Here is a 21,884-nt window from a genome sequence, read left to right as displayed (position 1 = left end):
AGCCGGGGAGTTGGGGGGGGGGGGGGGTGGGGGGCGAGGTGGGGAACGGCAGGAGGAGGCAGCTTGTTATAAAGCTGCTTGTTGAGTCTAGGTCAGAGAGACGCAGAGGCGGGGGAAGCAAGCAGCGAGCGTTTTAGCTGTGATACGAAAAGACCACCACGTGATGTTTCTCCCGTTGCAAAAACTGAAAACAGGGCAAGATGTCCGACGGCTAGGTTGTCCAAAAAATGGTTCAGGGTCCAGCCCTGTGTTTGCAGTCCAACGTGTGGGCATCGGTTAGCCAAGCTGTACTCTGACCCAGGGATACTCAACTGGTAGGCATTGGAGAGGGTCGCAGAGCACACGCCAAATGGCTTATTATTTCAATGAGTTCAGCCCCAAGTGTTGCAGCTTTTTTTTACAATTCTTAAAGAAATTGTTGATGACTGAATATCGTTAAATATATATATTTTTTATAATTTTTGTTATGAAATAAAAACATAAAAGATACAAGTAAATAAAACAGAAATCCAAAGGAAATAGTCCCCGGAGGTCTTACTGTGTAGGGCTCGGGGGGGTCCCAGTGCACCCAGTCATAGACCGGAGCGTTCTCTTGCTGCGTCACGTATTTAGCCCAGGGAGAGATGCGGTAGAGACGCTCTCCGTTCTCGGTGTGGACCACCACCTAGAAGGAGGAAGAGGAGGAGGGTAGAGCATGGGAGACCTTCATTATAAAAACGTCATTACATACCCAGTAGTACAAAAACAAACACATCATTTAAAAAAAAAACATCTGAAAATACATGAAGATAGAAATCATCAGAGAATAGACAGAACAACACATGAGAAGTGACAAACACTTCTGGAGCGTTCGCTCCAACACGCTCAAGTTACACATTAAGAGCGTGGACAGCTTCTTGGATAAATGGAGTCAGGGTGACTGACCGAACCTAGCATCATGTATGTACTATGAAGGTATATATGCCACCATGGGGAGGGGGGTAGTTGCCAGAAGAAAACTTTATTTGACGGTTTTGGAAATCAACAAATAAGTTTGTCATAGTTTCTGAACTAAAAATACATTTTATATCACCATGTTTCAACAATTACATTTTCTGACTTGCATGCATTTTACCTGTACCTCATACATGAACATGTGATATGAACACAATATTCTTAACAACCCCCTATAATGATGAATTGCAGAAGGAACAGGACGCTGTGATAAGGTACATTCATGCTAAGAATGACAGCAAAGTTCATGTTGGTTACCAGTTCAGGAGTTCAATGTTAAGGATCAATAACACAAACCCAGATGACAAAAATCATTCACTTATTTAAATATAGATGATTTTAGCCGGCTTTTAATCCATCCCCAGCACATCACTCATTGGAGCGGAGGAGTAGGAGAATAATGAGTTTGTGTTGAATTACAGGAAAGCAGATCTCAGACAAAGACACAGCTGGGGTGGTAGAGTTCATCAGACATCGCTCATTTCATCACAATGCGTTCTTTGTTGCTTCAGCACTGCACTAAAAGCATAAAAAAAAGGAAAAAAAAGACTGGCACTCCCATAGCCATGAATTCATCAGCACCAATTGGAGCTTTACGCCCCAACTTAACATACCATAGTTCTGATTTAAATGCAAACCCTACATCAAACTAAAAAACAATGTCGACGCATAGACGGAAATCCATCCCGTATGTTAACACATAATATGCTGCTTAAACGTATCCCTCTTTTAACAAGGTAAGTAACCTAAACACTGCGTAGGTTTAACCATCTGTTTATCCACACTGCTGCTTTGCATGATTAGATGCCTAGAGCGTGCGCGTGTGCGAGTGCGCGCCACAGCATCTCTGCATTTCCTTCCAGCCCAGACATTACACATACCCAATCAGCACTTGCCTAGAGGGGCGGGACTCTGTCTCCATGTTAATGCGACCGAGCGAGGATGCCCCCTATAGCTGAAGGCTCAGCTGTTGCCTCAGCACATGTGCATTTAAATTGCTTGCATTGCAGAACTGATTTTTTTTGGCTGTTTTAGAAAAGACGCGCTGCAGTTGTTTTTGCGACCTAATTTTTTATTCATTTCCACAAAGACAAACAAAACAAACAATCAAAAAACACCCAGAGGATTCCCAAAGATAACAAAGTTATCCAAGACAAATAATTGTGCTGTAAGCGATCAGAAGCTCCTTACAGCAGGACATGTAATGTATTGTCCCCCTGACTTGGAGCTATAGCCTTCTCCTCGTTGACACTATCAACCAACAAAAAACACCACTCTCACAACGAACCCCCCCCCCCCCCCCCCCCCCCCCCCGCAGCCAAGCCTTAGGTGGGTACAGTCGGCTCTGAAAGGTTTGTGCTGAAGACCCCAATCATCCGTTCACCACGGAGGAGAGGAAGTCCTCAAGGCGCGCATCGGCAGATCTGACTGACGGCCGGCTTTGTTCTCGGTAATGTCGCCTTGACCGACACGTTTGTTGGACTTTTCATCGTTTTCAGGGGCACAATTTTTTCCACCAATGGCTTCAATAAAAATCTGATTTGTGGTGCAGACAGAGGCGAGAGACTCGCGGCGATAGGGCGATTTTTTTTTAAAAGAAAATACAAGCCTTCATCAGTGCCCCTCGTTTATAACGCCTTTCAGTTCAGAGTCTTGAAGGCGGGGGGTCGGATAAGTGGACTCTGGGACTCCAACTGACAACCGGCGCTTTGTCCGTGTCCTGCCTCTGCCCCGGTGCGGGTGGGGGGGGGGGGTGGGGGGGGAGAGAAAGGCTGGGGGACAGCAGGGGGGGGCCGCGATGAGCCCCCCCCGCCAAGCATCGACCCGGCGCCGGCCCCGGTCGGCGCCCCGGTGGAGCGATAGGCGTCGGGGCTCGGCTAATTCCCTCCACTGTTGTCCTGTAATGGCTGCTCCAACACCGCCAGCTCACTGGGCGCCGTCGGACCGAACCCCCCGCGGGCCTTTTTTCATTAGGACCCGGCCGTCTGTTGGGCGCGGGGAGGGGGCTCACACACACACACACACACACACACCACCACGACAAGCTCCAGGCTATCTGGGATTAGGGAAATAAAGCTGGATGACAAATGAACTGGCATAGAGACGCACGGCGCAGTGGCCCGCTATGAATGTGCGAGCATTAGGCTCGCTGGAGAGGAAATAAAATGGCTGAAAATAAGCCAGACAAAATGTTCTGGGTTCGGCCTTGGGTGTCTGCGGTCTACCTGGAGGGTGAGCGAGCCCTGACAGGCTTCTGGTAGACACCGTTAATCACTGTGGATAAAAGCGCCTGATAAATGACTCAACGGTAGAAAAGGAAGGAACTATGAAGTGTGAATAGAAAGTGCAATGCAAAAAAAAAAAAAGACATCCAAGGCAGTGGTGGAGTTGGGTTTTACTTGAAAGAAATGCGAAAAATGCATCTCTCTCTCTCTCTCTCTCTCTCTCTCTCTCTCTCTCTCTCTCTCTCTCTCTCTCTCTCTCTCTCTCTCTCTCTCTCTCTCTCTCTCTCTCTCTCTCTCTCTCTCTCTCTCTCTCTCTCTCTCTCTCTCTCTCTCTCTCTCTCTCTCTCTCTCTCTCTCTCTCTCTCTCTCTCTCTCTCTCTCTCTCTCTCTCTCTCTCTCTCTCTCTCATTGTGAAGCCAGACACGCGGCCAGGCAGCCAGGCGTCAGGGGCCAACGAGGGCCGGCCAGGTGCCAGGGATCCCATCTGTTTCTTATCGTCCGCTGACTGACCTCCGCTGACAATGGGAGGCCAGAGAGGTGAGTGCCAGAGTCCACTACCAGGGGTCCCGAAGAGACGACCGTCGACACCGCCACCGCCACGCATTCTGCCGCTTGCTGATCACCTCCTCCTGCTACTCTCCGTCACCTCCTCTCTCATGTTCTTACAACTCATCTCCCCTCCTCTCCTCTCTCCAGATCCTCCTCCTCCTCCACCTCCACCTCTACCTCTACCTCCACCTCCCTCTTGCTCCTCCCTCTTGCTCCTCCTCCTCCTCCCTCCTCCCTCATCCCTACTCCTCCCTCCTCCCTCCTCCTTCCTCATCCCTCATCCCTCCTCCTCCCTCCTCCACCTCCCTCTTGCTCCTCCTCATCCCTCCTCCCTCCTCCACCTCCCTCTTGCTCCTTCTCCTCCCTCCTCCTCCTCCTCCTCCCTCTTGCTCCTCCTCCTCCCTCCTCCTCCTCCTCCCTCCTCCCTCCTCCTCCTCCCTCTTGCTCCTCCTCCTCCTCCTCCTCCTCCTCCTCCTCCCTCCTCCCTCCTCCTCCTCCTCCTCCTCCCTCCTCCTCCTCCTCCCTCCTGCTCCTCCTTTCGCCTCCTCCCTCCGCCTTGGTTGACGCCAACATAGTTGCGCTTACCTGTGCATCTGGCACGTGGGAGGTGTTATCCCCTCAGCGTGCCACCAGATTTCTCACAGATCACGACAATAACAACGACAACAACTTGAGCTAGCACAGGAGCTAATCCCTGCCCGGTCGGGTTATCACTACAGACTGTCACTCGCTGTGAGTGGGAATCAACCGTGTTACTTCTCAAGTTGAATGATTTGAATAACGAATGAACTTCAAATTGAATCAATTCCATTGTGCCGAGCACAGACGTGGTGAGCTTTTGAGTAAACATGAATTCAAAGAGTCAAAGCACTTTTAACTTCCTTCACACTTAAAGAGTGAAGGAAGGGGATGGGGATGCGGACCCCCCCCCCCGGGACGTACCTTGAGCTTGGAGCCGTGCTCCAACCCCGGGGACCCGTCCGCCTTGGCCGGGATGACCAGCTCCCACTTCCCGAATGGCTGCTTGGTGTAGCGGTGGGAGAATTTGTCCCATCCGTCTGGAGTATGAAGAACAACAACGTGTTACATTACACATAATGTTTACTGGGCCCTTGATTTAATGTTATAGCGATGATAAAGTCACCTGAACACGACGATACTTTGCATTTCTTGTGATATTTGCATTATGCATGTTTCATATCCAACAGAATTTCATTTCTTTGTTTATTTAATTATGTAAAGTGTATTTTATTTACTTCGATATATTAACTTATACGCACCATTAAAAAACACGTACACTTAACCATCACTATGATTTTATATGCAGTGTTATATGCTATGCGCACACACCCAGCAGTAATACACACACGCACATATACACACACACAGAAACACATACGTATCAATAGCAATCCCAATCTTTGGCATCCGAATTGAACATTTTGTGTTTATTGTGCAGTAATACGTGTCTGTTTTGTATTCATGAAAACCAACTATTGAGGTGTACAAATCAATCACTACAGTCACTCTAGAAGTGACCACACACACACACACACACACACACACACACACACACACACACACACACACACACACACACACACACACACACACACACACACACACACACACACACACAGCAGTATGTTGGGTTTGCGTCTCCATCGTATTCATAGCCAGGGCTGCTGGGGCTTGTTCCACGTTTGCAATGAAATTTAAATCAAATAATACGCCGGAGTCGTGTCAAAACCTAATCTATTACAGAATGGAAACGTTAGAACAGCCATACGTTCTGGAAGATAAACCAGGAAAGGAAAGCTTTTTGAATGGCCAGGAAAACCCAAAGGCGAAACCAAACATTCACAAAAAATAGAGAGAAGAGTCTGAGTTGAAAAGGGTTGACAAAAGTTTGTTTGACCTCAGGTTGCGGTCGTGGCCAGCTGAAATACACAGGATCCTGCTATACACTATCATGCTAGCCATAAGGGATTTCAAATACAATCAATACATACGCCATAACAGTGTACTGATAGCTTCTGCTAAGTTTAGGTTTGCTAGCAGACTGATATTTGAAACCCAATACTTGGATTCTCTATAAAAAGACACATATTTTCCTTAACACTGACCGTGATCACAAAACTGAGCGGGTGTCTGCATTTCGAGATTGTGAAAGTCCACTTACTGAGGCAATTGAGACAAATGGTGCTGCTCGTTTTTTGTGTCTTGAGAGGTTACGACGGGTTAGGTTACTGCCTTCATATTCTGATGAATCATACAGAATGGCTCCCAAACATACTGATGGGTGCAGAATGTATACACCAAAGTTAATTTTCCAGGCCATAAAATATTAGTGGTAAAAGATTGATTCTGGTTGTTTATTGTAACAACGGGCTACATCATCGTTGCTGCGGTACACAAGATAAAGTCTAAATGAGTAATGATGAGGAGAAATGGCTTGGAAAAGACCCCGACATAAAGCAGATTTTTATTATTATGAGGATGCGTTTCAACGAATCGCCCCTCAATTTTGATTTCATAAATCTGATAGTGATGCCACATAAAACGGCTTGTTCAAATGCAAAATCAATTCCCTAGCAACATTAATAGTTTCATAATATTCATTAATTTTGCTTTAATGAGGAAACTTTTGTAGCACATTAAGCACGTTTTTTAAGGGAAAGGTAAAGACAAATTGAACGAATAAAAAATGTCTTAATAACAACATTAAAGAGGAGAATGAGAGATTGACTTTCGGCCATCCTACCCAAAACAACAAAAAGTAGTTACTGCTCAAGCATGGCTTGTTTTGCTCTCATACCAATCGAATCTAAACAATCTACTAATCTATACTATCTACACACGTAAAAAAGTCCAGCGACCATTATCCTAAGATTTCCTTCAAAGTTTTGGAGCTGAGGGCGGGGAATGATTTCAGCGCGAGGCAAAAGGTTGCACGGCGAACGACTCCGCTGAGTGTGATGAAATAAGCTGCTGAAATGTTAACGGCACGCTCCGCACTCAAAGGAAACGCCATCGGCATGCTGCCTTGGCCCGCGTAATCAATATTTACCACACCACAGACTCCCAGGTTGTCTTAAACCCTCACCAACCCCGTACCAGTGCTTCCTGCTGGATCCAGCACCTCCCTGGATCCTTCGGTGCTTAAACAAGCGGATGTGGGGTAAATCTCAGTTAATGTAGCGTTAAGATGTTGCAACTGACTTTTTTTTATTTTCCCTGTGGTTTCACCGCAGACGGTAATTTAAGACTCGTTCAAGGGCTAACTTTTTTTTGGATCCGTTTTTTTTGGTATGTTCTTTTGTAGGGACGATTTTATTATTCAAGGACTACTAAGGCATGTCAATTGCTATTCTTACACACACACACACACACACACACACACACACACACACACACACACACACACACACACACACACACACACACACACACACACACACACACACACACACACACACACACACACAAACACACACACACACACACACACACACACACACACACACACACACACTCTAATTTTCCCAAAATACGATCACATTAAGGTGATTTGGAAATGCAGAGGGCCTTAAATAATCATTAATAGTGCACCATTACCATAAGCTCTGGTGCGTATTCACACTATTTAAATCGTCGTGAGATTATACATTTCCAAGTATCCTACGGATAAATAGATAGACGGATACAATAGACTGATAAAGCCTTGTTATACTAATGTGTTTATAGGACCCATTTTAAGTCTGTTGATCTGACAAACGGTTGAATGGCGCATCCGTCTCTTCATCTATGATAACCACCTTCATACAAAATACCAACCGCCTAAGTTTTAATTTAGCACCGGCCTGTGCGTGTGTGCGTGCGCTGCAATGCATGCTGGGAGAAGGACCACTCACTGAAGTCCCCGGCCAGGAAGAGGGCCTCCGCAGCCGGGGCCCACTCAAAGAACACCAGGCTGTTGTCATGACGACGCTGGACTCCGAAGGTCTCGTAGGCCCGGGTGAACTGGTCGATGCCACCCTCCCTTTCCTCCAGGGCAGCCAGCTGCTTCCCAAGCAGGCCGTACCTATAATGGGGAGGTTTCACAATGACAGCATTATAAATTGTCCGTACCTAAACAGAGATATCACAATAAGAGCGTTACGGCCCGACCATACCTTAGTATACAGAGATTTCATAATAACAGTGTTATCGATAGGCCATACCTATTCAATGAGGTTGAACAATACAATAAAAGCGTTAAGGATGGCAATACCCACAGAGATTTCACATGAGCCCTGTGGTCAGACTATACGCGTAAACACATTTCATAATACCAGTGTTCTGAATTCAGAAGTACTCTGGCTGGATCAGATAACGCATGAAGCGGCCGTAGGTGAGGTGTTACTGTTCAATAAATATTAATATTCATCCCACAAATATGTAGACGTTTATTTATTAAACATGAAGAACTACCCAAGTTTTAATGCGCAGTACGGCATTGAAACTTCCAAAAACTTCTAAAATAATCTTTACTCTGGATGACTACCTTCAAATATTCAACAATTTATGGCATTTAAACGCCGGAAAGAATGAGTTTTTATCATGATGCAATCTGTGCAATAGGTAACCCATGCAGCCCAGATTTCAGGCCTTTATCTTCTCCAGCTCTCCTAGATGCAAATGAGCAGTGCCTGGGAGATGAGCTGAGAGCAGAACATCTGACTATAGGTACACCCCTAAAAAGACAAACCTGTGTGTGCGTGCGTGCGTGTGCGTGCGTGCGTGTGTGTGCACATCTCTGTCTGTCTGTAACTGCAACTAAGTAAAGGGTAGGCCCGCCAATTCAGCAATCTATCTCACTTAAGTTGCTGTGGGGTTGCCGGGCTGGTCTGTAGGCGAGATTCCCCCAGGATCAGTGAGTCTCTTCCAGCCAGCTGAGTTCAGTGGACTCCCCCTGTCTCCTCCCCCCTCCCCCCCCCCCTCTGCTGGAGCCCTGGAGCCAGGCTCAGGCTGGCCTGTGAATGCCCCGGGGCTATCCCTGATGAGGCTTTCGATGACGGGCTGAAAACAGTAACAGCCATGGCTCTCCGCAGCTGCTCCCCGCGCTGAGGAGAGCGGGGACCGGCCTGGACCTGCCAAGCGGCAAAAGTTTTAAACTGAAACTGGCGCTGCCGGGCGCTCCCTGGGAGTGCCTTTTGTCACCGTCTTGGAGACGGTTCTGAAAGGAGAGGGGGGCCGGGGGGCCGGGGGACAGGAGTGGGTCAGCTCAGACCCGCTGGCTGAATCTCCATCTGTAATATCTTGTCATGGAAGTGGTGGTGCCATCAGGAAATGGATCGTGGGTTTGGGGTGGTAGGGATGCTGGGTGTTACGGGGGGGGGGGGGGGGTGCTGTATGTGGCTGGTGATGGCAACAGGGGGGTGGGGGGGGTGTTGTTATTTTTCTGCCTAACTCTGGACTCTTGATTATAGCGGAGAGATGGGCTCACATCATCCATCATGATCACACACTCACGGTGTGTTTGAACCCTGTATTGATCTCAGAGGCGCCTCAACCAATGCCAAATCCAGAGTTATGCGCCAAAAATGAATGGAGGACTACTAATTTACCCGTTTGCTATGTAGCGCGCTGCACTGTCGGCGCACGCGGCCTCTTATTGGTCCTCAGTGCACATCGACTCCTTTACACCATCGATGGTGTCACACCCCCTCCCGTCCCTCCTTGCTCAACAAACACACGGCATAGAGAAAGTACCAGTGTAGTAGTACACTAGTGTACTACTACTACTACTACTACTACTACTACTACTACTACTACTACTACTACTACTACCACTATACTAGTGGTTCGTACAACTAATCCCCCAGTATCCACAACTATCTCCACTACCACCCTCACTTTGACACCCAAACTACAGCATACAGCGGAGGTGTCTGGAAAGACATTATTTTAATAATTAGAGAGGGACTCGCATTTCGATACCCAGGGAAGAGAACACATCTCCTGCTCATTGTAAAGACTCATTATTGTGCCGATATGAAAAGGTTCAAGGTGGGCGTATACGTGGTATAATTATGATGTTGTTAATATGGTCTGATAACAGGCATAGGGGAGTGAGGGAATAATTGCGAGACGCAAGATTCTTTTCGATAGAGCACGTAACTCAATTTTCCTGAGCCCTGGAGAAATGGTGCGTAGGGTAAACCGGCGACTCCCACCGTGGCCCAACATATAGGCTCGAATATAGCACATTTCAGCCCCTCTCCCCCTCAGAAGCTATAGATTATAGGCAGAGAAGAGAGTGACAAAAATCCCTCCCCCCTCCTCCCTCCCGGTTCCCCCAAAGTCGGGCCTCGAGAAACAACCCTGAATCTTCACCCGCTATCGATCCGAACAGTAACGTGTCGCATTGGAGACGTTATTATTTTTTGTTTGCCCGACATTCGGCAAACATTGATTAGAAGAAAAGTCCAGCCCATGGGCAGAGATGTTTTCGATGTGACGGTGACACCGTCACACCGGTGACATCCTCCATTACACGCAGCCGCCTGAAACTTGGAACACGCCGTCATTAAATAGGAGGGGTAGATTGTTTCATTACAGCGAGTTCGATCACCCTGACTGTAGCTCCTGGTCTTCAGCTAGATTACTCCGGACTCTCCGGGGTGAAATGTTGTTTGTCTCTCGGTCAATTAGAGATCGTGTCAAGAAAGGCACGGCCAGACGGTCCACTGGTCTGTTACCGCGTGAAGTTTGTGGCACGTTTGACAAGGCGGTCTACTCGTGTCATATTTCCTTTCGACAATAACCTTTATCTTGTGTTTTCTCATCTTGCTGTACATCGAAATGCAAGACACTTTGATGTCAATAGAGATCCCACTTTGAGTGTGGTTTGGCAGAGGAACAGAGCTGGGCAGCTTGCCAGGCAGTAGGCTACCTGTGGTAAAGTCTGAAGAAGACTTTAAACTGCTGAGTCTGGCTGTCCACCCTAAAACTTCCCCAGACCAGTCAGTCTGACATCTGACACCTGTGTCTTCAGTGACTTTCCTGGGCATAAAGGTCCTTGTTGCTGTGTTTTTAATGACGGACAACAACAGCTGTGGCACTTTTTACTTCTCTCCGTGCGACAAGAGGCAGAGGTGCCCGCGACAGCTTTAGATTGACTTGTTTAAAAAAAACAAAGTGTTATAGAAATCAAAGGCTCACACACACACACACACACACACACACACACACACACACACACACACACACACACACACACACACACACACACACACACACACACACACACACACACACACACACACACACACACACACAGCGGTCGAACAGTGGCCTCAGGGGTTTCGGAGAGCTAAGGCAGCAAGGTGACTTTCAAATAATGTTATTAACGTCTCTTAAACAGAGCTAAATTAATGAGGCTAAATAGGTAGCTGAATGTTTCACCTAAGGATGATTGATGAAGGCTGAGGATTCTTACCAGACTAAAATCCTCAGTGACCCTCAGGCTGTGGGGGGGGGGGCGGGGTAGAAAGGCTAACTTTGCCAGCTATCTCCAACAGGTTACATAGCGTTGTGCACAGTCATAATATTAGGAGAGGGCAATGCTAATATACTTGGCCATGCTAATATTATCATAAAGCACACCTCGCCATCATTTATTGCACTCGCTTAGGTATTTGTCCGGCAGTAAAGGGAGTTCCTAATCACCTGTTTGTTCTCATCGTTCTCGATGAAATGCAGCCTTCCCTTCGTCGTTCCTTTTACTAGGCCGTGCCGGGCCGTGTCAATATGACTTATTGGTGCTACAGCCAAAATGTCTCTGGTAGGTACAGATTACATGCTCTACAATGAAGAAACAAAAAATGGAATTATTCTAAGTCATCATCACACTGCCACTGAACACAATAAAGAACAACTGTAATAAAGGAAGGCTATAATTTCACTAACAAACTGTTCCCAAAGCCCTAAAGCTCGACGCTTTTATCAAACTGAGGACTGCAACGTTGTAGTTAAACAATATCCAAAATAACCAGGCTGGTGTATTTTTGTTAACAGGAATCACATTGAAGAGCAACTACACAATGGACTGCATTTATAAATTGGCTGCCACCTAGGGGTGAGAAGCCTTGAACCACGGCTCACTATATCAATAAAAGCATGCTGTAGTGTTTCCTTTTTAACAGTGAATATTGATCTTTCAACTGAATAATCGATGCTTTTAGATGGGTATACACTTTTCATGCCTTACAGGATATCTTGTTTATAACCTGAAATATTGAACGCCAACCTGGTCCGTAACTAGCTGCAGTTAAAGAAAAAAACTGCATCTTGGAGGGTAAAGAGCTAGAATCCATCACTCTGGGGGGAAATGTCTCACAAGATAAAGGGCGGCTGTCAGAGTTGTTGAATTAACAGCCATCCTCAAAGTTTAATTCACAATGACAAGATGGCGTTTATATACCCTTAGGGGGTAACCTACCTCAGTAATTACCGAATCACTGAAAAAGAACGGAATATGTACCTGTACAAAAGAAAAAGGAGCCACTAAACGATAGAGAAGATAGTTTGTTTAAGTGAACCTAACCTCATACGCCATCCCTTAACAGAACATATTTAAATATATAAAGTTCAATATAAACCCATTGGCCAATCAGAGGGCGCAGTGGTGAAATCTAAAGCATCAGTCAAACAAGGTTATAGGTCTCATTCATTCTGATAAGCCGGCAGCGGTTCTGTGCACTGGGCCTCACCGCAGGGGGTCACAGTGGGACACCGCTGGCTGTAAAAGCTTCTCTTCTCTCAAAGCCGTTGTATCGCTGTGGGTTTCTCACCATAACTGGACTTCTGGGGGCTTAGCGCACCAAAAAGCACCAAGCGGTTGTCACCGTTAACCTTGACGCTGTGCTGCCGTTACACTCCTTCACTAACGTTTTACAACATGTCAAATAATGTAGAATTAGTCATCAGGGCGTTCAAATTTGAGATAAAGCATAAGCTCTTGCAAAGTTGGCCGATGAGTCTTAGGGTTTGATTTTGTTGCAAAGGTGCAGGGTCTACTATCGTTGCGTTGAGTTGTTTTTGCAGTTTGGAAGGCACCGCTGTCTCGCCCGTTTTTCCCGGTGAGACCATGAGGTGTTTGAGACATGTCTAGGGTAAAACTGGGCCAAGCAGGGTGGCCGCCATGCCTCACAGCCTCCAAACACAAAGCGCTGGACGTCTGAGACGAAAACACCGGACCCACGGGGAGGAACCGGACGGAGTCCAACAACGTTTTCCTGGGAGTTCAACTGTTCAGACGGCTAGGTCACTGTGAGATAAGGCATTCACAGGTGTGTTTCTTTGCCCAGGTCTTGTAGAGAACACACACACGTACACGCACACGCACACACAAACAAACACAAACACTGAGATGTTATTGTAGCAATCAATCACATGGAATCCAATTATGACAACGTTGTTTCATTTAATTATTACATCGCACATGTGTGCACATGCACAGTGTGAATTTGTCCATCGGAAATGCCAAGACTGCTGCAGAACATACACTTCAAACTGTAATCAAGTGTATCATTTGCATTCCAGCTGACAGCGTATTGGCTTGCGTGAGGTTTTAGAAGGTTAATAGGCGTGGGAGGAGAGATGAACTGGTAATGAATGAAATGACGATATGCTCCGGGCAGGTTGCGACACAACTCGGGTCGTCCCTCACTATTGACCGTCAGGAAGGGAGTATTGACTCTACGAGATTAGCCTGACCACAGGTCCGCCACCTCTGCCTCTGAAAACACTTGCTCTGTTTGGACCACCTTCCCCTCTGAAGGACAGCCCGAAGCCCCAGCTTGTTTTTCATAAGTATAGTAGTAGATGAATACTAAGAGAACATATATATATATATGTACATTTATTAGGGGCGGCATCTCTCCTTCATAGGACGATCCGATACGTACCTACATGTGCTACGATACGATTCAGGGACAATACATTTTTAGACGAAGCGATTCGATGCGATTTGATTCTATGTTCTAACGATCCGGGGCGATTTGGTGAGATTTTGAATCAATCTGATACAGTAAATATTGCTTTAATGTTAACACATTCATTTTCAATTATATACATACATACATACATACATACATACATACATACATACATACATACATACATACACACACACACACACACACACACACACACACACACACACACACACACACACACACACACACACACACACACACACACACACACACACACACACACACACACACACACACACACACACACACACACACACACACACACACAACATTGAAGATGTGCCAGTGCTTGGCAGTGTGCAGTATTTGCCGATTCGATAATGCCACAACTATTAGATTGATTTGGTCATCATTGACAAAGGAAGATTGGACTCAATATTAATCAGATATGTACTGTACATAGCGATTTGGTTGAAATAACATGAAGTAGAATAATCCAGCCAGTGTGGCGAAACTGAAATTACTCATTAATGGAGTTTCAGACAGACAAACTCAAAAGTCTCTTCCTTTTTAATTACATAGCTTTACTATCATCACTCATCATCACACTTCCGAAGAAAGGCAATCTCCAACTGTGCCAAAACCACCGCACCATCAGTCTTATTAGCCATCCCAGCAAAGTCCTGCTGAAAATAATACTGAATAGGTTAAAACCTCAAGCAGAACTGATCATAGCTGAAGAACAGGCTGGATTTAGGGCAGGGCGGAGCACCACAGAACAGATATTCAACCTCAGAATTATCTGTGAGAGATATCTGCAGCATCAACAACACCTTTACCGCGTGTTTGTAGACTTCAAGAAAGCCTTCGACCGGGTATGGCATGCGGCACTGTGGGCAACCATGAGGAAATATAACATCAGCCCTAACCTTGTCAGAGTCATACAACACCTGTACAACAAAGCTACCAGCGCAGTTCTCTACAATGGAGCTATCGGAGACTGGTTCAGGACAACAACTGGAGTGCGCCAAGGATGCCCTCTCTCCCCTATTCTCTTTAATCTTTTTCTGGAACGTATCATGACGGATGCCCTGGCAGATCATGAAGGAACGGTCAGCATAGGAGGCAGACCGATTACCAACCTCCGTTTTGCAGACGACATTGATGGGCTAGCTGGAGAAGAAAAAGAACTTGCCAGCCTTGTTGAAAGGCTTGACACTACTTCCCAAGCCTATGGAATGGAAATCCATGCTCAGAAAACCAAAATGATGACCAACAACAACAGGGGCATCCTCTCAGAGATCAAAGTCAACGGACAGGCACTGGATACGGTGTCCAGCTTCAAATATCTGGGAGCAATCGTGTCCGATGAAGGATCCAAGCAGGAAGTCCTTGCCAGAATTGCCCAAACAACTGCTGCGCTGGCAAAACTCCAGCCCATATGGAAAGACAAAAACATCAGTCTGGCATCAAAGGTGAGACTACTGCGATCACTTGTCAACTCAATCTTCCTATATGCTTGCGAAACTTGGACCCTTACAGCTGAGCTACAGAAGAGAATACAGAGCATGGAGATGAGATGCTACAGGAGACTCATGGGGATCTCATACACCCAACATGTCACAAACGAGGAAGTTCGGCAAAAGATCAACCAAGCCATCGGCTCACATGATGACCTGCTTACCACTGTTAAAAAACTGAAACTGAGGTGGTACGGACACATCACCAGATCCTCAGGGCTTGCAAAGACCATCTTGCAAGGAACCGTACAAGGTGGAAGGAGACGAGGGAGACAAAAGATGAGATGGGAAGATAACATCAGAGAATGGACTCACTTGAAAATCAGTGAGGCAATGAGAGCTGCCGAGGACAGAGAGGGATGGAGAGAGCTGGTCAACAGAGCGTCTGTGGTGCCCCAACGACCCTCCGGGGTTATGGGATAGTTGAGTTGAGTTGAGAGCTTTACTATAATGAAATATCCTGAAACGTATCGTTTGCTTTTGTTCCTTACATTGAGAGAATTAATGCAACCAAAATACAGAAGGTTACGACACCAAGTGACCATATCAATAGCACACGAACCTTATGCATTATTTTTTAGTTCTGCCTATACCATTTACCAGGTAACATTTAGAATGCATTTCCATTGTGTTGTCATGGAATCTCCAAAGATTCTAGAACGTTTAACCACCGGACTAACACATATGAATGAATGGATGTGAATACAGTCTATTGAGAGTGTTATACAGGAACATGCAACCTATGACCTCATGTTATAAGTGAAGAAGGAAACTGAACAAAGGCTTTCAACAACAACAACAATGCAGAATCCTGTTGGCTCTCCACTTCAATAGCAAGACTCTACCTGGCTGTGGGTTTGTGACAGGGTCAATTTATTTCGCTCTGTTATAGGTCTGAAACAATTCATTGATTAATAGAGTAGTTGATCACTGGAGGATTTGTTGAATCCGATAATGATAAATCGATTAAACGTATTATTTATTTTTCCAACTACAAATAAACTTTGCCTGATAATGTTGTAATTCTAAGTCAAATATTGGGTTCAAAGAACATTATAGTGGAATAGTTCAGTTTTTCTGGCCTGCTTGTCAGATAAAGTCAGCGCATTTAAGAAATAGCTTTGCACTCTGGTAACTTGACATGGCATTTGCTAATATTTGGGAAACTTGAATCAACTCAATTATGAATATTTTTTTTATATATGAATCAACTATGATTATACCACACACACACACACACACACACACACACACACACACACACACACACACAGGAACGCATCTCCTCCACTGCCTGAATAAGCAGAATGCAATGGAGGCAGACTGAAACTACTACAATAGCATAACAATGCTGCATCACTTGAAGCACCGCACGGTACCTGGATGTGGGCGGCGCCACAATGCCAACCGGAGGAGACTTGGAGCTGTCAAACTGTAGGAAGTAGCCGTGCAGCTACATGCTCTGTCTATGGTGGGGCAGCTGGACCTGGATGCACCGACTCCTAATAACATTAATAGTCTCGAGGCTCTTGTTATAAGGTATATTAAAAAGCTACAAGGGGATAGGATAATACGTTGTTTAATACCAACATATTAATAGGGACGATGGCAAGGTTCGTTGGAAAAGGGGGGAACGTAGCGCACTTACGCTACGTCCACGTGTGTCTACGTGAAATGTCAATAGCGAAGGTGACTTTGTGTTGTCTGTGCGTGTGCAACAGAGAGATATACAGTGGTTGTTAGATGTTTTAGTGCATATTTCGGCATAGGACAGTTATGGCAGCGGAAGCGTGACTTTGATAACAGCGCCGCCGACGTGACGCCGTTAAAAACAGCCGCAGAACGCAGGTTTACCTCCTCTCGAAGTCCTTCTGGTAGCTTTTGAGATAGGGGTCCATTTGGAGAAGACTGTTTAACCCAGGAATTGAAACATTATCCTCTGTGTCAGCCATGGTCACTCCAGTGGAAACCAATCGAGTGCCGAGCAAGCAGAGAGAGCGAGATGTGTGTGTGGTGATCAACAGTAGCGGCTCGGCTTTATGTTATGAAATCATGCAGGAATCCAGCCAATCGCCTCCATTCTCTCTTTCTTTCATTATTCTAAGTCCCTCCCACCCACAATAACGTGCGCGAAGTCACGCAGGTTTTGTTATTTAATTAAATATTCCCCATGTTGTGGCTGCATGTGGTCGTTTAATCGGTGTGTCTTTAAGAAGGCAGGGTGGGCATATAACGTCACAAGATAACTACGGGACGTACGTGTGTAGGCATGTTGTAGTCCTGTTGTAGTGATATTCTGTAGGCCTATAGGATTTGCCCATGTGTTCTCTATTGAATATGAGTGCATATAGTTATGGACGGTTATACATTCGTTTAATGGAAATAATCAAAAAATGTATAATACTACTACTAATACAAATTATTATAATTGTTATTATTACCATATATACTATTATGTATTACTATTAATATTGTTCTTATTATAATGTTATAGCAGGAGTATTCTTATAGAAACAGCAAAGATTGTAAAAATGCATTTAATCTGTTCAATATTATTCTACTAGTGTTTCACTAATCTGATGATATTCTGAGCCTGACGTGTGCGAGATGGCATGGCGTCAGTCACTCTCTATAACTGATGCCGTGTGTGTGTGTGTGTGTGTGTGTGTGTGTGTGTGTGTGTGTGTGTGTGTGTGTGTGTGTGTGTGTGTGTGTGTGTGTGTGTGTGTGTGTGTGTGTGTGTGTGTGTGTGTGTCTTTGCATAGGTGAAGGGACTGCGTGAAGGGTGTGGAAGTGTCAGTGTGTGTGTGTTTGTGTGTGTGTGTGTGTGTGTGCGTGCGTGTGTATGTAGCTGTTTTTCATGAATACCCAGTATATACGTAACATAAATACACAATAAAAACAAGGTATCCCATTGAGATGCCAGGACAAAGGTCGAGTTCCATAGCGCCATCTGTTGGTGAACGTTGAAGTCCCAGCAGCTCTCTTCATGATAAAAACAAGGCTTACCATCATGATCCTGCCCCAAGCATGGAGGCCCCGACCCATGCACTGCTTGTTTACCCCGTGTTAATCGCTGATTGTGTTCCCTTGCCCAGTTTCTGCCCCGTGTTGTCAGTTATTTTTGCCTGTGTGCGTCTCAATTGCGAAGGGACAATCGTACGACCTTGAAACCTCTTTAGAAAGCTTCCGTTTTACACAACTACCTTGTGTAAGTGCTTCATGAAGTGAAACAGCCCAACCAGGTAGCATCACATGACTACACATAAATGGCAACTCACTATGGGAATGACGTCAAAGGCACTATATCCTCTGTGTTTGATTCTTCTTCTTTTCTTTGAATTAAATACAAATACTTTATTTTTTGTATAAAAGATGACGCGGACAACTGAAATTGGTCCTTGTGCCGCTGGGCCTTCTGGAATATCATCCTACACCGTTGTTTCAGTGTCTGCCAACGTAAATGCTTACTGTAAAGATATACAAGTTATACGTCCCTGCATTCTAACAGTTGGACGTCCCAATTAAAACATGCAGATGAAAGTACTGGTTTTAGTAAGCTGTAATTATGTTTAGGCTAAACATTATCAGCAAAACAATGGGAAGTCAAGTTTTTATAAAGTACTTTAAATAATCTATCAAACTCCAAAGAAACGAATTCTGAAAGTACAGACACCAACAAATCTTTAGAACAAAAGCAAATGACAGACAGCAGCCGGGAAACTTTCAGAAAACAGTTGGACATTTTCTAAGCAAAACAATTACCCCCGCCATCAAACCTGGGAAATCAATATCGTCATGTGGTGCAACACTCACACCTACACGATAAACAGGAAATAGAAAATACAGACTTGTTGTTTGTCTAGTTTTATTGCGACGGGATACTAGTTTTGACATTGATTGATGTCTGCTGCAAGACAACCCGAATAAGCATTACCATGGATATGTTTGAAAGTGAATTTATGTATTTATGTTTGCACAAGAATACATACAGGTGCCGATATGGGGCAACCAGAACCCCCGAGACAAACCCTAGAGACGATCCTGCACCCTTGGTTCCCTCACATGACAGCACTTTGTTTCTAAATGTTTTTGGAAGTTAATTGAAAAAAACTATGGAAAGGAAGTCAGAATGAACATTTATTTGTGAAGCCCTTTAATAATGTAACAACCCCAAGAAAAACGACAAAAAGGAAGTGGAGCTCCAGAAAAATGTACATTGAGAAGGAAAACAGAAGAAGATCCCACGGCTAGGAGTGCAATAGGCCTTGTTCACCAGCTGCCATCTTGTTTCTAAACGCTAGCCTGGTGGGGGTTCCCCTACCGGGGGTGCATGGCTGCTAGGTGAACAAGGCCTGGAGACACCGTTGACGCCACAATCACTTGGTGGTGACACAATCAAGGGGATGTGTTCTTCGGGAGGTACTTCCCAACTCTCTAAACCGTGGGGGGTGGTTTTGGGCTGACAGGCTACGACCCACTGCGGGGGACCCCTAACCCCATGGTGTTGCAGGTGTTGTGTTGGAGAGGGTAGCTGTGGAGCAGGAGAGAGGCTGGGACACCTGCATGGAGACCCTGCACATTCAGCAAAGCTCAGACTCGAGAGAAAATGCTAACGTAGTTAGGAATTAATTGGCCGAATTTGTTTGCATGCCGTATATGCTCGATATAGGTCAGTGTGTGTGTGTGTGCTTTTGTGTGTGTGTGTGTGTGTGTGTGTGTGTGTGTGTGTGTGTGTGTGTGTGTGTGTGTGCGTGTGCGTGTGTTCTTGTAAGGATGTGTGAGCATAATCTCATAAGAGGTATTCACAGGTCCAAAATGATTGACCTGCATCCTACTGGACCCGGGAATTTCATTCTGATTGGATCAGATAATTTAAGAACAATATATATATTTGAAAACCTGTTTTGTCTGGGATAGTACGAACTCTACCCGGTGCATGTGACCCGGGATCTTTGGCAGGTAGGGTTATTTATGGCCTAGATAATTAAAATGGTACTATAAATGCAGATCTACTGCTAAAAATGTTCATCATGTCAGATGCAACATATGGTAGCCTAATAAAAGGAGATCAAAATAACAAAAAAAGTGCATCCTTCTTTACCGTGCGCTCTGATCCTATCACTCTTATCTCCAGGCTAGTTACACAGCACTTCCAGGATTAGGATGGGACCCAACCCAGGTCCAATTAAACACAATGAAAAGTGGATCCTAACCTGTATGGGTACCGGGTCAGGTATTGAATCCTCGGGTTAGGGTTAGACCCCTGAAAGACCTCTTGCTTTTGTATTTGCATGTGCAGGCATGCGTGTGCGTGTGCGTGTGTGTGTGTGTGTGTGTGTGTGTTGGTGTGTGTGCCTTTGTGTGACACCCTGAAATAAATGGGTGGATTATGGATGCATGATGTTTAAATGGCTGTTGAGATGGATGATTGAGTGGATGGATGAACGGATGGATTGGTGAGTATATGATATACAGATGTGTGGATACAGAGATGAATATAATACAGTCACTAGTTTCCGTATACCCAGTCCTCTTCCTGAAGGAACCCTGGAACATGGCTCGATGAATACCTGAATCGAGATGATGGAACAGATGAAAGGTGTGTTGACACCTTTGACATTTTGTGTCACAACAGTGTACGGAGAGAGGATCTTTCAGACGTACAGGCTTTCAAAACAAGCGTCCCCCCCATTGATTGACAGGTGCTGAGGCTGCCTTTCCCCCCTTTGTCTGATGGGAAGTGTGCGCACGTGCGCTTTATTCACACGTCACTCATGGCAGCAACAGTAGAGGAAGCAAAGTTTTTAATTACACCAACGCCAATCAGCGTAAACATCATACGTGTGGATCTTGGCATGTATTGTATCCTTCACACCCGGTTCCCTTCCGTTGCAGTATCATCATCGGCAGATAATTTGCTTCGCAGGCGATGTTGTATTTAAAGTTACAAATTGATGTATGAGGGAAATAAACATCACGACACACACGTTTGCCACCTCTAAACTCTGCTTTGCAACCAAACATACTAAAGACTATTTTTATTGCAGGTGGAGTCGCCGTGATTAAAATACCGGGTTGCGGTGAGGAGAGGTTGTGTGTGTATGTGTGTGGGGGGGGGAGGGTTTGGTAGCACTTGAAGCGGATTCCTGGAGAATCTGGGTTTCAGATGCAATAACCTCGTCGCGTTGGAATGGGAGAGCGTAAATTACTTGTCAAATACTCGCGCCTCACCGAACACACATAATTCTCCTGGAATGAAAACACCTCTTTCCTGTGAATGTGAGCGTTTGAGGAGGAGGATAACCTTAATGGCATTGAAGAAGCACGTGGAAATGACGCTAATAGAAGAAAGTGATAAGATTCTCTCCACACTCGGAGGTCAAGGATGGAGGAACTGAGACGAGAGGGCATCTCTACTGCGACAAGAGCCCTCTTTAATGAGGGACATTATAGAAGGCAGAAGCAAGTGATATCCCGCGATACCACCTCAGGGGGCTCGACATCACAAGGAGTCCTCCGCCAGCATTCGGGCTTTATAGTTTGCTGTTCTGAGAATGCTGCATGTAATGCCGCACATCTTTTCTGCAGATGGTTCAGACAAATGGGTTGTG

At 45.5% G+C, this 21,884-nt stretch overlaps 1 protein-coding gene across 1 annotated transcript in view; it reads right to left on the bottom strand.

The window, feature by feature from the left end:
- Window positions 1-17,317, bottom strand: part of gbe1b (glucan (1,4-alpha-), branching enzyme 1b) — a 90,142-nt gene extending 72,825 nt beyond the window's left edge. Inside the window, exons 1-4 of the mRNA XM_056610558.1 lie at window positions 17,125-17,317; window positions 7,682-7,851; window positions 4,710-4,825; window positions 539-664 (exon numbers count right to left, since the gene is read on the bottom strand). Coding sequence (XP_056466533.1) covers window positions 539-664; window positions 4,710-4,825; window positions 7,682-7,851; window positions 17,125-17,222 — 510 coding nt within the window. The 5' untranslated portion in view covers window positions 17,223-17,317. The remainder of the gene's footprint in view (window positions 1-538; window positions 665-4,709; window positions 4,826-7,681; window positions 7,852-17,124) is intronic.
- Between the last annotated feature and the right edge of the window lie 4,567 nt (window positions 17,318-21,884).

Source organism: Gadus chalcogrammus, chromosome 16 (genome assembly GCF_026213295.1).
Source record: "Gadus chalcogrammus isolate NIFS_2021 chromosome 16, NIFS_Gcha_1.0, whole genome shotgun sequence".
Lineage (NCBI taxonomy): Eukaryota > Metazoa > Chordata > Actinopteri > Gadiformes > Gadidae > Gadus > Gadus chalcogrammus.
The sequence above is the reverse complement of the archived record's forward strand: the minus strand, read 5'-3'. Positions and strand labels throughout refer to the sequence as shown.